Raw genomic sequence first — 16,648 nt, forward strand, 5'->3', positions numbered from 1 at the left:
TCGGCACCCGCTGTAACCTCGGTGGCCAGTGTTGGCGATCTGCCGACCGGGAGAAACCTGGCGCGGTCACCAGTTCCTGCCGACCGGCGCTCTCATGGACTGCAGGAGGGCGGCGTGGCTCCCAGGCTGCCTTGACAAGGTTATAACAGCATGGGTGACACAAATTCGTAGATGAGTACCTAAAAAGTATGTACGCAGTCGATGAAATATCGCAGAATAGCATGGCGTATCCACGCGACCTGGGACACTGGTTCCGTGCCTTTACGCGTGACCTGAGAAAAGTCGGTGACTCCGTGTCAGTCTAGAAGTAAGCTATGTTTGTCTTCCTCTCCTGGCTGACAGATACACCCATCGCACCTACAAACTTACACATTGTCTATTTGCATTCCCGATATCCCTATTTACTCTCACCAGCGAGCCCGCCTACATAGGTGTGCCATTTAACATTCACACCACCCAGGCGTCAGACTGCGTGTCTGACGGCGGTGCGAGTCTACGAGGTGTTAGGAGACGAGGCTAAATCTTCAAATCTAAAAAGTATCAAGCCTCGGAACTGAGGCGTGAGACCTCTGAAACTAAGGTCTAAGGCCTCGAAAATGATGCGTCACAGTTTCACGCTCGGGTGTCAGACCTCGAAATAAAGTATCGCCTCTCCTTCTTACGACTCCCGGCCACATAACTGAGGCACCAGGCCAGCCACGCCATGAGCGCGATGGTCCATGTGATACCACCCGGCGTCTCCGCCATCAGCCCCTCCGTCACGGCCGGCGCCGGCTCGTGACGCCTCCGACCGCACCGCGTCACGGCCGCGTGACGTTACGACACGGCCGCGTGACGTCACGGTGCGAGCTCCGTGACGACGCATCACCGGTGGAGAGGCGCGCCGGCTCACGGCGGGGAGCTGACCCAGTCTCCGTCGGCGTCAGGAAGGTCAACAGCGTAACTGGGACGTGGGAGCGGATAATCGGAAGACGATGGTGCTAGTACGATCGAGTAACGGGAGTTGATGGGTGCAAACGTTTGAAGTCATTTGTGGAGAACTGGAGCTGATTGCGATCCACCTAAAGAAACCGAGAAACACCTAGGAATCGACGATGAACGTAAGTAGCGATTAGGATACAAAAATAGCCGGCAGTTGAGTCTGAAGATGAAACCTTATTTTCTTTGAGACAGTACCTCTTAGTTCCTCAGGCACCGGCAGCGGACAGTCGAAGAGAAACTGCCAATTACGGGCTGCGATCGGTGGCGCCTGGGCACGCCGGACCGAGTGGGGGCAATGAAGGATCACGGAACTGGGTTACACGCGGCCGATCGTGTCACTCCGAGGAGAGCGCTACCGGGCGGCGCCGGCTCTACTGTGTCGGAGCTGTTCCGACTGTCTGGACTCGGGGTATCCGATGCTCGCTTTATTCCTGTGTGTGTCTTGTCCACTGAGCTGTCCGTTGTATTCGCTCCGTCACCTGCCTTCCGCGTCCAAGCGATCCGTCTGTTGAGTGTCCAACTGTTCGACTGTCTATCTAGCCAGTCATAACGGCCAAGACAATTATTCGTCTCCAGCTGTGCAGCCCGCCGACCGACTCTGTTGACAGGCGATTGCCTGATTATTACTCCAGCTCCAACGATATTCACCAAACATCCGCCTCGTCTCACGGAGTAGCCGTCATTTCACGCAGTGTGACTCCAAATGGTGGCCGTGAGAAGGCCGGCTGAGGAGGGGTACAGCCTGTTTTCCGGCGGCGGACACAGCTGGCTATGAAAGGATGACGGGAAGATTGATGAGTTTCCATGCCAGAGCACCGCACAGATAGGCTTGAATAGTTGGAGAGTGGGCGAGAACATCTATATAGAACTGGTCGTGAGTGCGTCTGTTTTTCTCGAATTAGTGAGATTTGTGAGAGCTGGTCAAAATCGAAAATACACAAACGGTCCTTGCTAACAGTCAGGCTATCACTAATCAGTGATTACCTATCATATCCGTCGGCCAGCTGACCTAGGGAGCTGGAGTGGAACAAAGCAGGACACGGTGTGAATGACAAAGCCGCAATCACGCATGAGATGGCCTTTTTGGTCGAGACTGTGGCCGGTAAGCCGGGACGATAGTCGTCGTAAAAGCTGGTCATGAACATAGTCTTTAGGGTCGAGTCGTAGCCAAGCACCAGTCACCGAGCCATCTGCGATTGCCAGCAACGAGACCATGCTGGGAGCTACAGTGCAGGGAAGAATAGCAGAGAGAAAGAGAGCGAAGAGTCAAACTGAGTGGGGACGGCATACTCGCAAAACTGAGGCCGACTTTGTGGATTCAAAAGCGGAGCAGAAGCTGTCACAGAAGCTAGATAATTTTGCCATGGAGAACAAACCGCAGCAGTCGTAAATGTGCAACTGCACGTCAATACCGTGAAAATTAGGACAAGCAACAACTGTAACGGCACCATGGAATGTTAGATATAAAATAAGCTTCTAAAACGTTTGTCGCTAATTGGCTAGCCGCAAGTGCTCGTAATATGCCTAAGTGCTTATGCATGGATCATTCTTCAATATTCTGCATGTCAATGAAATACATTTATAAAACAACCAAATGCTATAATAGCCTGTCTCAGTTGTCGAGACGTTCGTTCCCGTGACGTCATCACATCGTTAGTGGCCGACATGACTGCGATATGCGTAACACCTCCAAAGGATAGGGCTGAGGAAGGGTGTCCGCTATCACCGCATCAGAACGTGACACTAACGTCGGAGAACCGCAACGACGGGTCATAAGGGGAGTGAATTGCAAAAACGACATATAGGTACTCTCAGGCACAGGAATACATTTACCATCAGAAAAGTAAGCATTCAACAGCGTCAACTCTTCATCATTAGAAACTTTTGGGATATCATAGTCACCAAAAACACTTAACTATCAGTTTTCGGTGTCTTATTTAGTCAGTCAACAACCACCCTGCACGATCACCGTTCCACGGTTACTCCCCTAGTCCGACCGTGACGGTAGGAACGGAGAACCCGCTCCTGCCGGCACCAGTGTGAAGCCGCGTGTGACTGCGCCGACTCCGTGCCAACCGGCGCCGCACGGGGCACGGGGCGTCACGTGCAGCGCGGACACGCCGCGGGGCGGTCCCACCGTGCGCCGCACGGAATTTAGGGGGCGTCCGGCCCGCACATTAGCCGGCTATTGTCTGCCGGTTTTTATCGGCGTGTTGGTGTTACGCTGGTGAGATGCCGCGACTTACATGGCAGTTGAGACGTAACAATGTGGCCAGATGCCGGAACGGCGCGGTACTGATAGCTGAAAACAACGGCGGTCGGGCGGCCATGTGTCGCCACAGTCTTACTTAGGAAAAGGGCCGCTTAACCCGCGCCCGGCTGGGGGTCCTGGTTTTCCACGCCCTGCTGGGGGGGGGGGGGGTTTGAACACCCCCCTTGTAACTCGGCTCCTGGGCCACGTAGCGATACGCGGAAGGCGGCGTTCGAAAGAGCGTCAAAAATAATGACGAAATCACTTCGGTCAATTTTTTGGTCAGGTCAAAGGTTAGGTCACCAGAGGTCATTTAAGGCAAAATTTCGCCGATTTCCAGGTCTAATATCGAAAATTTCCAAGAAGCCAACGCATAACTCGGGAACCAATAGAGCTACAGCGCTGCGGAAAAGCGCATTCGATAGCCCTATTAACGCCCTTTCTGAGTAATTCTCTCAGATTTGACCTAGCGTCAACGGTTTTGCCTGCAGGGGGCAAAAACTGCAAAAATAGCCGATTTTTTTCGGAAACAGTTTTTCGGCAATAACTTTTGACCCAAGCCTTGTACGAGCTTACTTTTACCGGCATCGTGTTCCTCTCGTCTAGACGCATCGAATGAACTATAACTTGACCTTGAAAGGTCAATTTGAAAATTTGTCCTCAGGTCAAGGTCATGACCTGACCGGAAAAGGTCATGTTGCATATCAGTCGATCCGTATCGTCGAGCTGAACACATCTAAGGCGTTTTCATCGCTCTAGCATGCCTCTATCAAAAGTTATTTGCGAAAAACTGTTAGATACCATTCGTGACCTAAGATGACCTCAGGGCATAAACAAGGGTCACGGACACTATTTTCATGTTCAGTGTGTCTAAACCACTTGTAATTCAGTGTTTGGGAGTGTTTATAATGTCTTTCGTCCAAAAGAGGCGCATTTCAATTTTCTCCCATTGACTTACAATGGGGAGGTCGCAAAATTGACCTGACCTTAGGTCACCGATATCAAAATTCCGAGATATACATTTTATAGATACTGTTACCCTTATCAATCGCTGAAAGTTTCAAAGCGATCGGTCACTCGGTGTAGCTATGACAGACATTGAAACTTTTTATGAGGTGAGGTCACTTCAAGTGACCTGGCGACCTGACCTTGAATGACCTTGGTCTGAAATTTTCACAACATGTGTAGAATTGATGTATGATAAGGTGTACCATAAACGGCGGCGCTCCGCGCCGCCGTTTTTGAGATATTCGCGAAAAACCACAAGGGGGGGTGTTCAAACACCCCCCCCCCCCAGCAGGGCGCGGGTTAAAGCTTTATTCGCTTCTCATGAGAAGTGGCTGAGAGGTCGAAGAATTAGATTCTGTATGTGATAAACCGTTCCACTAAAGAACGCAAAACAGACTAGAATAACCTGGGAATGATGAAACGGCGATGGGATTAACGGCAACAGGAATAAATCGGACGGCTGGCAAGGCTTCGACGAGGAGGAAACGTGTACGGTGCACGCATCAATAAGTTTAACACTAGCTGATATATCTAATAGCATTCTATTTCAGAGCGTGTGATTAGCTCGGAACTCTCTCACCAGGCCAAAGGGTATCATTATCTCGCCTCAACTCTGAAGTGACGCAATATCGCCTGTGACTTGCGATTGACCGACTAAATCTATTCAAGGGTTCAGAACATCTAACCGTACTACTTCCCTGTAATTGGGTCATAAATCGAACAAGGGCGCAAGAGGCCTTCCATCTCGGGTCACCGCGAGGGTCTTCTCGCGGGGAAAAGGTGTGAAGAAGTAACGACGCTGCAAAGTGCAGATGTTGCAATTCCTTGTACGTCCATTACCGGGTAGAGGTGTCACACGGTTTCTATTTAGATATGTAAATAGAAATGAAATTTCTATTTACATATGTAAATGACACGTCATGCTGTCCGGCAAAAGGTGTGACGTAGTGTCTGGACCGTGGTCCCGGATTACCAATTCATCACTTATGAAAACTGCAAAAGCACATTCACTCAGCAAAGTAGCCTCAATTCGGTCCTTCAATCCGAATCCAGTTATTCACTGGGGGACCATCCCTCCCTCCCAGCAGACTCTCGACAGCAGAATCCCTCACCTCCCCACCACCGACAGTGAACTCACCGGCCTTGCAGGCGGTGCAGGAGACTGACGACATGACGGACGTCTCGATCTCTCGCCAGACCTGTTTGATGTCCAGCAGCGCCGTGGCCGACGTCAGGAACGAGGGGAACATCCTGCCCTGCCGGTTGACACCGGTCCGCTGCTCGTCCAGCAGGCCGTCCAGCTCCACCTGAATGGCGGTGAAGTTGAGCGACTCCACGTCAGACAGCCGCACCTCCCGGCCGCTGCTGACGGTGACCCGCGCGTTGAACAGCCGGCTCAGCTCGGGCGGCAGCACGTACTCGGAGGGCGGCAGGCGGTTGTCGTCCCGCGAGTGCCCGGAGAAGGAGCGGCGCCGCGCGGCCCACTCGGCGGCTGCGGCAGCCACCTCCTCCGGCGGAGAGACGGCATCGCCGACCGGCGGCGGGCCGGCGCCCTCCGGCGGGAAGGCGGCCTCGGGCGGCTGCGGCCGCGCACCCTCCGACACGTACGGGCTACCTGAGGACACGGCAGGGGCCAAGAGTCAGAACATGAGGAAGACGATCAAACTCCGGAGTGGGACGGACGAACAGGGAGAAATACGGTCAGAAACAAAAAGGGGAGCGGACAGACTTCTAGGAAAGGGGAGGGGACAGGCTCAGGGGTGATTGGAGATTTCTGCAATCTAACCTATGTAAAATGTCACTGGAGGGCGATTAAAGCGATAGTGACCTCCTTAGCAATAAGGCCGTAGTTTCGTGAACCTGAAGAATGCGTTGTCACGTAAAGACTTGCAACTTGGCATCTCACTTTTCCCAGTCCCATGAATGCTAGTCAGCAGGCACGCGACACCGACTGGCAGACTCAAACTAAGCCGATCAACCTAGAGCTGCATACTTCACTCAATGCTCAGGCGCGTGATCCGAAAAAATAAGCATTTTACGGCATACGGTTCCACATGTAATTCCAATGTTCCACATGACATACGGTTCCACATGTAATTTAGTAGAGGTGTCTCAGCTGTAAGGCACACTGCACGTCGTGTTTCGCGAATAGTTCACGTCGATGTGGCATGGAAACGCGTCACTCGCATCATTCGCCTGGATGCCGCCACGGCAAAGTGAAAACACGTGCTGGTGTCACAGACAGCCGGAGACGAGCTGGTGACAAGACCGGCTTCTGTAAGTCCCCGCATGTTTGGGCCCAGCTCCACAGCCAGCGATCCGGAGATAAGCGACCAGCTCGTACCCGTGACTCGAACAAGCAGCCCATGACTGTGGTCGAAATCACTGGGCTAGTACATACCTACCAAACGGACGGAGACATCGTGTTTCACTATTTTGCCGCTTCATTGACTCCAGTGTGAGCGTCCGGATGGCGTCCAAAACGTTATCGGCTGTAACTTTTCGAACCAAAGCTCAAATAGTTAACGAACACAGCTTGCCTTAGTCATAAAGAGTAGTCAGTTCAACGGATAATATGATGCGCATAAAATTCAGGCCACAACGTTAAAAACCTGGGCTTCGACATCCATTTCCAGACCTTGGTCCCATCCGTAAGACTCGTCGCATACACGCCCACAGACCAGCGCCGTCCGGCGTTCAGCGGTGCCTGTGGTGACAGCAGTGACTACCGTACTGATGACCACTGACTAGTCGACCGGACAGGCGCTGAAAAACGGCAGCCTCCGTCTGGCGCGGCGCCGCTACCGCCCGTCGGACAGAGGTGCGCACCGGGCACACGGCGAGGTAGAGGGGCGGAGAGGACTGGACTCGGACCGCGAGGTAGAGGGGCGGAGAGACCGGCAGCGCCGCCCATGGCCCACCAAACGCCACCCAGGCGGCGGGCCGGCACGTGCCGGAGAGCTGTTACCAACCGCCATTTACGGCGGCAAAAACACCCACACCGGACGGGCTATGAGAGAGAAGATTAGAAAGAGTGGACAGGTGATTAGAGGAAATTGGAAAGGGAGAGAGGGCGGGAGACGGAGAGAGTTTAAGAGCTGAGATGGGAATCCCATGAGGCAGGTGGAGATAGAAGCTAGAAGAAATGTATAAAATATTGAGTCTTAAAAATGTTGCCGCACACGTATCTCAAGCCGTTAGCACTTCAAGGCACTGGATTGAATGACATTAAATTTGTGCCTGCTGCCTTACTGACATGCTGCTATGGGATGACAGAAGCTAGAAAGACGATATACATATGTGGAGGAAAAATTGGTGCCCAACTAGCCCTTTCGGTAAAGGACATGATGTGGAGTTTGCTAATGTAATAATTGAATGAGGACTTTACTCCACAAGAAATCGTTCGGGTCGGAGCTTTCGAATTGTATTACAAAGCTTCGTCAGCGTATCGTAATCGGGTTCGGCCTATTTTGCGACCGATACCCCCGAACCCGATTACGATACGCTGACGAAGCTTTGTAATACAATTCGAAAGCTCCGACCCGAACGATTTCTTGTGGAGTAAAGTCCTCATTCAATTATTACATTAGCCCTTTCGGTATACGAGCGAGAGGTAAACCTAGTGAGCACTCAGCAAATCAGAAAGCACTATGATCGAGTAGCACAGGTGCATACGAAACATATCGTAAATTATTTGCACTGGGTCACTTGCAATTGCAAGTCAATCGCATGCCTGCCGAGTACCTAGTGATGCGGTGCCCAGCAGGTTAAATGACTGGTAACTGAAAACAAATGCCAGAGAAATCCACAACCACGGGGTGTAGCCGGGTCTGAACATGAGCCCACAAACAAGCCCAACAATCAGTCAACGCTTCAGTCACCGCCAAGTCACCCGCACATCCCCAGTTACACCGGTAAGACGTAAAACAGGAAATACAAAGGAACCGGTCAGATTAACCGGTGAACAAAACGTCACTAATTAAAACAGCTTTTCATCACTTAACTTGCTAGCTATTTAATATCAAATATTTCAACATCGATCAGTTAGCAAGATACTACCAATCTGTCGTCTCGTTTGGAGCCCACACCTCTGAGACAATGCACCACGGTGGCAGACGGCAGTGGCGGAAACGTCGGACAGCTTGTGATCTGTAGGTAACTGAGTTCGGGCTAACCCCATTAGTCTTACCTTCTGACGTAGCAAGAAGGAGCAGTGCTGATACCAGACTCCATAGGGCACCGCTCATACTACTGAGGAGACAGGTCCGTAATGGGCGCCTGCATCAAGTTCAGAGCCGTCTGAAACAGAACACAGACACAGGGCGGTCAGAAGGGCAGGCAGGAGCGATATAGTTCAAAACATCCACCAAAATAGACGAATGAGACGTTTCGGCTCCACAGAAAGAACGGTCGGTAATGCACGCGTGTTGAAATGGGTTGGGATAAGATGCTGCCGATCGTATGTGGCTGCTGATAATTGAAGTGCGGTCCAGTTAGGGCGGAGAATAACAGGTACAATCTGTGGTATGGGGATCCCCACATGTTCCGTATGTAGCGAGGGCAATGTCACACTTGTAGGTAGACAATTAGACATAATCACCTCGTGGACAGACATTCGTCACTCGTCAAACAGAAGGACAAGGGCATTCCAAACAATCAATATAAAATATCTGGTAGCAAACACCCCGACAGTCAGTAGTATTCATAGTAGGATAAGCTCAGTAGCACACTGTCAAAGAAAAACAGCTTTGTGCTTAATCTCCTCAAATCTTCATCTGTGACTGGCAAACCATCCAGTATGCATAAGTAAGCAGTCAAACGAACGTCTTGTTTTTATTTGGTGGGACACATCAGTCAAACGCCGACGGTCCTGTTTTCTGCATCAGGTATGCGACACCACGTCTCTTTTCAGCCTGCCGGTCTTCCACAGCCGGTATAGGTATACAGCCTGTCTATCACTGCGTCACTACTTCCAACGAGCTACAACGCTCGACTGAGGTACCCAATCGCCACGCCACGTGTGCTCCCTAATGACCGCTAATGCACACATCACTACTCCGTGCGGACCTGCACCGGTCAGGGAGGCGCCGGGTCGCCAGGTCACAGGGGTCAGGTCAGCCGGTGTGGCCAGGCCGTGGGACGGGCAGCGGCCGCGGCGACTCGGGTCAGTCAGACACACACCGACCGCTGCCGCCGGCTCATTACTATCGGCGCCGCTCCCGCGACTTTTGGCCGAGGAGCGGACCCCAGTGTGGTGCCGCTGCCACCTCCGACCGACCTCGGCGCCGTAACGGACACCCAGGGCCGGACGCCTGGACAGAACCGCTGCACGCGCAGGGCGGTCCGTCGTACTCACAGGGTTCAGTGGGTTATACGGTTACTTCCAAAATATGCTTGATTATTCATCGTATGTGCACAGCACCTGGAACGATGGAATTTTGCATTGCACGGTTTTGCAATGCGTCTTTTGTGCCAAGTGGTGACTTGCTTCTGAGCCAGCAGCGCATTAGCATTCAGCAATGCAGGCATGCATAATACGCTATGAGCTTCATCTTATTAGTATGGATTCACTAGAGGGCAGAACATGTGTACCTATTGTGCAGCTTGTCGTTCTTGTCTCATGAACCTATTTCTAATAAAATAAGCTGACGATGGACTGCAAAGCTCTCCGATAAAACTTGGTTTCGTACAAATGTACTAATGCTGCTAGCACAAAGGTCAGACAGAAGGTGCAACATTTTCAATGCAACATCGCCTGAAACTTTTGCTTGCACGCGAGACATTTACATTGCAAAGTAGCGAAAGGGTTCATTACTCAACAACGAAAAGACAAGTCAGCCGACTGAGTCGAAGCTGAAAATCCCCCCCCCCTTGGATCACAAGTAACGGTTTCATACCGGTCTGGCACCATCGGCTCCGACTCCTCCGAAGATTCTGTCGCACGCTGGTACTGGTCTACCGTCCCGTGCTGAGGCCAGACTGATAACCTGGCCGTTTCGCCGCAGTCGGTCCACGTTTCCGCAATTCATTCGGGCACCAGACGGCGTGTCTGGACTGGCCCACTGACCGGCACACATTCAGAGTTCACGTGGGAGAGCTCTCAATGCGCCGCCACCGGCAACCCCAGCACGAGACCGCGCTCACGCGACCTCCGCCGCGCCTCCACGTCGTACTATAGCCGTCCCTGGCCGGCGGCCAAGTCGGACACACCTTGACCTTCCCAGCGGGACGCCGCCGCTGGCCACGCCAGGTCAGGGGTCAGGCGGCGCGCGTGGGGCGGCGCGCGGCACCGTTTGAGCCAGCCGCTGGAGCGCGGAGCCGGCGGCGGCGGCGCCCGGTCGCGGCCCGGTCCGTTAGAAAACTCGCCGGCGCCCGGCCTGCGGGTGGCTCGACGCTGCGCCACGGCGGCGGTGGTGGAGAAATCTCTGCGGGTGCAGACGGCGGCCGTGATGTAACCTAATTGGCCGGGCGGAGGCCAGAGCCGCGCCCGTTATTGGTCGTGGCGTGCTCGGTCGGCCAGGTGCGTCACTGTGGGAGAGACTGGGCAGGTGTAGTGGCCCGGCCCCCAGAGAGACGCACGGCCGGCGCCCCGGGAGAGACTGGGCAGGTGTGATGGCTCGGCGCCCCCGAGAAGACGGCTAGTCGCCCCCGGGAGACGCACGGCCCGGCGCCCCCGAGAGACCCACGCCCGGCGCCCCGGAGAGACGCGGCTCATGCGCGTCCGGTCAGAGGCGATCGGAACAGAAGAAAGTGGTCTGTAGTTGAATGGAAACACCGGATGCGGGAAGGGTAGAGAGCTGTGATCACTCGTCGTGGCCAACCACTGGCAATCACCCAGAACCAACCGGCGAAGAAAGTGTAAATCATTCGTAACACAGAAGGTCGGTGTTACAACATGACGTCGACCAGAAGCGATCATAATGTGATCTTTGCTGTTGAATTGACCCATCCGTTGGCAGCACTTTTTGTTTAAAAAAAAAATGTTCACATCACATTTGCATAGCTCCCTCTGCGTCTTTGAGTTGTGTTTCCGTATTCATACGCAGTAGATATAAGAATAGGAAGTTTTTAACGAGTGGTTTTGCGTTTGACATTTGAGCGTAGTTAGGTCACGGGGATCGTCTGGGTTTACAATTACATTATAACATTCGACCTCTGACTGGAATAAATATTATCGAAATCGGGCCGCTCAGGTCCGGACCCTCACGACACCGCCTGTCACTGAACCGGCCAATTCGACGCAGGAATTCGTACTCAATTCACTTTAGTCACGAACAAAGATCGAATATCAGTGGTTCGGACACGATCAATCCGCTCTCACAGGTTTCCAAATATCGCTACTTCCCTGTTACGTGACAAAGCCATTTATAGGTTCAGGGATCAATGCCCTCGGTTGATTGTCGTGAGGTCTTATCACCTACACCAGGTAAACGGGAATTGTGGAGTCATGGACTATGTTTGACAAAACCGTGTGTAACAACGTGAAATGAGTCATGTTATCTATGGTTTTGTGTTAGGTCGATATTGCCAAGAACCAACATCCATGACGGGTTCTATTATATCGGCAAGATCACCGTTCAGCGTTACTGCACTACTGTTTCCAGAAATACGTGCCACCTGAATTACGTTTGAGCCGATGTACGCCAACTCAAGGCAGGTATACCCAAAGTATACCCATTACACAATACGTATGGGTAAAACTGGTCATTCAAAACGGTCTGTCCGGTCTATAACATACAGGGTGATCCAAAAAAATTGGAACCCCTAACTTCAAATGTCCGTAAGTCCGAAAGTTTTCAGGTTATTGACAAATTGCAAACACCATTAGAAAGAACGTTCAATTCTCCATAAAACCAAATTGATTGAACTTAACTATTACTATACATATTGCCCTAGTTATATGCCTATAAAATTTGTGTCACGAAACTCACTGAAACGGTTTTGAACATTATGCGCAAATCAGTGATTTGCGGTTTGCTGTTCTGACCATGTCGCATGTTGGAGGTTCATGAATAAAAATAGCCCATTCACGTGCTATTGCAAGGAATTTGAATTTCAACAGGAGCAAAAAGTCATTCGGTGCTCCGTGCCACACGGCCCACTCAGTGGTCGAGTTTCTGGAACAGGCCCGCCCGGCCTTCATCGAGCCAGATGCCTGGCCACCGAAGAGCCCTGACCTCAACCCTTTTGACTTCTTCGTGTGAAGCAAAGTGGAGCGAATTATGTATAGAGGTCAGAGGATCAGCAGTCAGTACCATGAAGGAGTTGAAGGAAAGGCTGACGGCCTGCTGGGATCAGTTGTCCCAGAGACTGCTGGCCGGCGCCGTCGGAGCCGTCCCGAAGCGACTGCAGGCTTCGTGACGGCCAACAGAGCTCGGTTTGAGCACATGCTGGGATGAACAGCGGAAGCTAGGACGCGTTTATCTGTTCTATTGTGTGCTTCTGTGTAAACTTTTATGCAATAAAATTGAAATTGAATGTGGTGTTATTCGCAAAAAAAAACAACAGATGGAGTGCTAACGGACTTCAGTGCATTGTTAACAATTGGCGATTTCGTTTCACTCAGTTTTCTGACGCTCATTCCAAAAGCTAATAGTGTGTCGATGCCTTACAACATACATGCAACAATTTGGCGTAATTTTATAGAAGATTTAATGCTCTTTCTAATGGTGTTTGCAATTTATCAATAAAGTGAATACTTTCGGACTTATAGACATTTTAAGTTAGGGGTTCCAAATTTTTTGGATCACCCTGTATACGGTTGGAACGGTTGCGTACGATACTACGTAATGCGTACCCAACTGAAACTTGTAACAGTTTCAATTTATCTGATCTGGAAGTTATAAACAGAATTGGGACCAGCGGTAGTCCGTATGAATCTGGTCCGGCTCAGACGGACGTTATGGTGACCGTGACCGAGTGAAGTGACGTGATGCGATCGTGGCGTGACCGTCTGTGACGCAGGGCGCGCGGTGCGCCGCACGGTGGTGTGATCAGCGGCAGACCAATCGCAGAGCAGAACACACCCCTCCCGGGACCCGGCTCTCGCGTCCCCTGTCCGGGGTTATGTCACACGCCGTCCGTGTGTCAGTGAACCGATAAGGGGCGTAACCGATACGCGGTGTATAGTCTGCGCTCTTAGTGTTACGATAGCGTACATAAACATTGGCGAAAATGACGCGGGGCGACTTCAATTAGCGCTGTAACAAACATTCACTTCAGCGCACCTATTCACGATATTCGTCAGTAAGCACGTTATCCACGATAAGAGCAATTTGTGCAAACGTGCGCATTTGCCGCAGCGGCCGAGCGTCATTGTTTTAGGATGAAACCAGACGAGCTGACACCATCGCGTGTGGCGCGCTGCACAGTGGACGAACACGGGCTCGGAACATACCCAACTCAGTCAGAGCCGCCCGCCCGGCGAATCGCACTGGGCATCTGCGCGGCCCGAGACGCCGCGTTCGTTGGCCTATCCGGTCAGACGTGTTCCACAGAGCGCCGGCCCGTTCCCCGACGAACGGAGAGCACAGCTCTCCACCCGCCGGCCGCTGATGTTACAACACACTGATGACGTCAGAACACGATCAAGAGGAGTCCAAGGATGGTATGCAAACGGAGGAGGGGCCTAAACCGGTCCCAGCCACGGAGGGAAATACGCCGCTAATAACAAACGGCCGACGCTGACACATGGTGGTCAGAAATGACGGGTTGTGCTTCGGTTCCCAGTGTCGCCTGTGTGCCCGAGTTTCGCCGACTGTGGCGACTAGCCGGGTGCCGCGGCGGCACCAGTAGCCGGGCTGTTGGTGCGGAACGCCGCGACCGTGGGACCGGCGCTCGGCGGCGGTGGGCTCTGATTCAGACCGCGCCCGACGACCCAGTGTCCAGCCGGTGGGTTTGCCGGACCGCTCTGCTCGGGTCCGGTCGGTCCGGTATACGGCGGCGGCCCGAGCCGGGACGGAGCCGGACCGGTTCCGCCAGCCGTGACCTGCAGGTGACCCGGTCACACAGCGGGACGGTCTGATCACAGGGGAGCACTCACTCCGGGAACCGTCTGACTCACGGGAGACGCCGGATACAGCAATCAGGAGCGGGTCACGTGCCGACCCCACCACTCAGCATCGGCGGCCAGTCGTTCCGTTTCCGCCTGTCGTTAATACCACGCGTGTGCACGGCACAGCACTAGCTGCGACCGAGCGCAGGAGCCGGTTCAGCAGAGGCGGCACGTGAAAAGCCAGTTTTTCGCCGACGCCGAGCGACTACGATAACAGTATGGATTGTTTCTGCGATACGGATGCCACGGATGAGCGGACGGAATGTCCGGATGGAGCAGAAAAACACACTGCGATGACACAGTTTCCGAGGTTTGCAGGAATGGTGCCGCTGCAATACAGTCCCCGTCGTACTGACGGCACCTGAAATCAAACAGTAGCGTCTCCAATATACCCCCGCATCATTGATAACTTGCAGTTGCACTAGCTGCACGTACTATCTATTCCGTGCATATTTATCATATTGGCGCACCCTGTCACTTGATGTCTCACTGCCCACCAACATCAGACGAATTCCATCTGCACCGACGCCTTCCGAGCGGGGAGGGAGGCGCCTGGCCTCGCCTCTGCTCGCCACATTATGCAGCAAGTTCACCGCCCTGTCCCTCGCCTCACAACTGCTTAGTGCACGCTATCCGTTTGCACAGCAGCAGTGGCCTACTGCGTGGCGGCAGGAGAGGACTAAGTGACCCTTTAAGTGACCCTAAGTGCCCACTCGGCGCGTGGCCCACAGACATTTGCACCGGCACCGGCTGAGGGGTATTTGAGTGGGCCAGCCTGCAAGTTGGCGGATTCGTCGAGCGTGAGCGGTCGGTGACAGCCGAGGACAGGCCAGTGTTCCCCGATCGCAAAACGTCTCCGGAGAGCGATAAAGGAAACCGCCGACCAAACACAACTCGGTTTCTCCACCGAGCGATCGCGATCCAGTTCTCACCAGATCACGCCACCGCTACTGCCACGTCGGTACATCACATCCCCACCAGCGACAGCCGGCCGGTAGAGCCCTTCCATTCCGGGAGCGCCCGCCCTAAAACGGACCATCACTCATTGGAGCCGTCTGGTGTGGGCCGCCGGCCGCCGGCGGAGCGGTGATCGCACCAGGCGAGCTCTCAGTCAGTCCGCCTGGCAGCCAGGCCCACAGCCCTTCTGTGGAGCCGCGGGAAAGGTGATCGCGTGCCGTCGCTGCAGTAAGATCGCCGCGATTGGGTGTGTAAAAGACGCCGCTAATCGCTGCGACTCTTGCATAAGCGCGTCGGGTCAGCGGTCCCTCGTTGTCGTGGGACGGTCGATGTGCCTCCGTGACCTATCAGACGAGCGGCACCAGCAAGCACTCCTTGTCGGTAGCCCACTCCTTTCCGTCCAGACTGGGGTCCATGGTAGACAGGATGGCGGTCTAGCCGCCAGCAACCGCCAGCCAACACCGCGTAACCAGAGAGTTATGGCGCTGTTTTTGCTCCATCAACGATTGGAGGTCAAAGTGATTACGGGATTCGCTCAGGTGCATCGGAATAACATGAGGCAGCGGCACCGATTCACACCACTCCATGGCGTTAGCAGGTAGTGACAGGACCACCTGAACTCACCTCAAAGGTCTCCGTCCCGTGTCAGGGGGGTCAGCGGGCGCTGCTGGTTCGGCGGCGCTCCGTCCCTCCGCGGTCCACGTCAACACGCGCGCACAGCTGCCGGCTCACTGACCTAGAGCGGCTGGCGGCGGCGGGGCTCGGCGACGGTGGCGCCGCCGCGGCCCGCCGGCTGCAGCGCGCGGCGGCGCGGCGGGCGGGGCCCGGCACACACACTGGCTATTTTCGGCCGCCGGGCGCTGTAGGTACTGTTGACGGGAACAATAGGAAAGGGTGAGGACATGGTACAGATTGGAGCTGAGATAAATGTCGCTGGATAGATGTTGGCAAACGGACTATTTTGACACCGGATTGCCTCTGAGGTCTTTGAACGTAAGGCCATTGGTAGAGCATTTCACGAACTCAGTACGATAATATTTGTTCTTACATATGAAAGGTCACTTTCGTCGGTTGTAATGGTAGGCACTTAACAACATAACACGCATTGCAATTTTCCGCTGAACATCGATGAAACGATATTGCCTACATTCGCAATGACTTCGTAAGCACACTTTGATGGGCCCATACAGCTCTAGATTTAGGGACTTGAAATGAATTCAATAAACGCTAGGGAAATGTGTAAATATTTCCGTCTACATCTTCCACCACGGCCAATTCCGTTGAATTCGTTACCTTCTTGTTGGTCCTCGCGTCACCCCTCCGCGCCCAGTCATCACTGACCGAGAGGGTACTTCTCAGGCGCCGGGGCACCGCTGGGCGGCGGGCGCTGACCACAG

General features: G+C 53.5%; 1 protein-coding gene across 4 annotated transcripts in view; it reads right to left on the bottom strand.

Annotated features, from left to right (window-relative positions):
* The window catches only part of LOC122368205 (sphingomyelin phosphodiesterase-like), a 43,266-nt gene extending 27,276 nt beyond the window's left edge, over positions 1-15,990 (bottom strand). For 3 of the 4 annotated variants that reach the window (XM_043341925.1, XM_043341922.1, XM_043341924.1), the window contains exons 1-3: positions 15,876-15,990; positions 8,430-8,539; positions 5,379-5,855 (exon numbers count right to left, since the gene is read on the bottom strand). In XM_043341925.1, the coding sequence (XP_043197860.1) occupies positions 5,379-5,855; positions 8,430-8,487 (535 nt within the window). In that variant the 5' untranslated portion in view covers positions 8,488-8,539; positions 15,876-15,990. The remainder of the gene's footprint in view (positions 1-5,378; positions 5,856-8,429; positions 8,540-15,875) is intronic. The other variant, XM_043341923.1, reaches the window with a different exon arrangement.
* Between the last annotated feature and the right edge of the window lie 658 nt (positions 15,991-16,648).

This window comes from Amphibalanus amphitrite, unplaced genomic scaffold (assembly GCF_019059575.1).
Source record: "Amphibalanus amphitrite isolate SeventyFive unplaced genomic scaffold, NRLGWU_Aamphi_draft 000932F_arrow, whole genome shotgun sequence".
Lineage (NCBI taxonomy): Eukaryota > Metazoa > Arthropoda > Thecostraca > Balanomorpha > Balanidae > Amphibalanus > Amphibalanus amphitrite.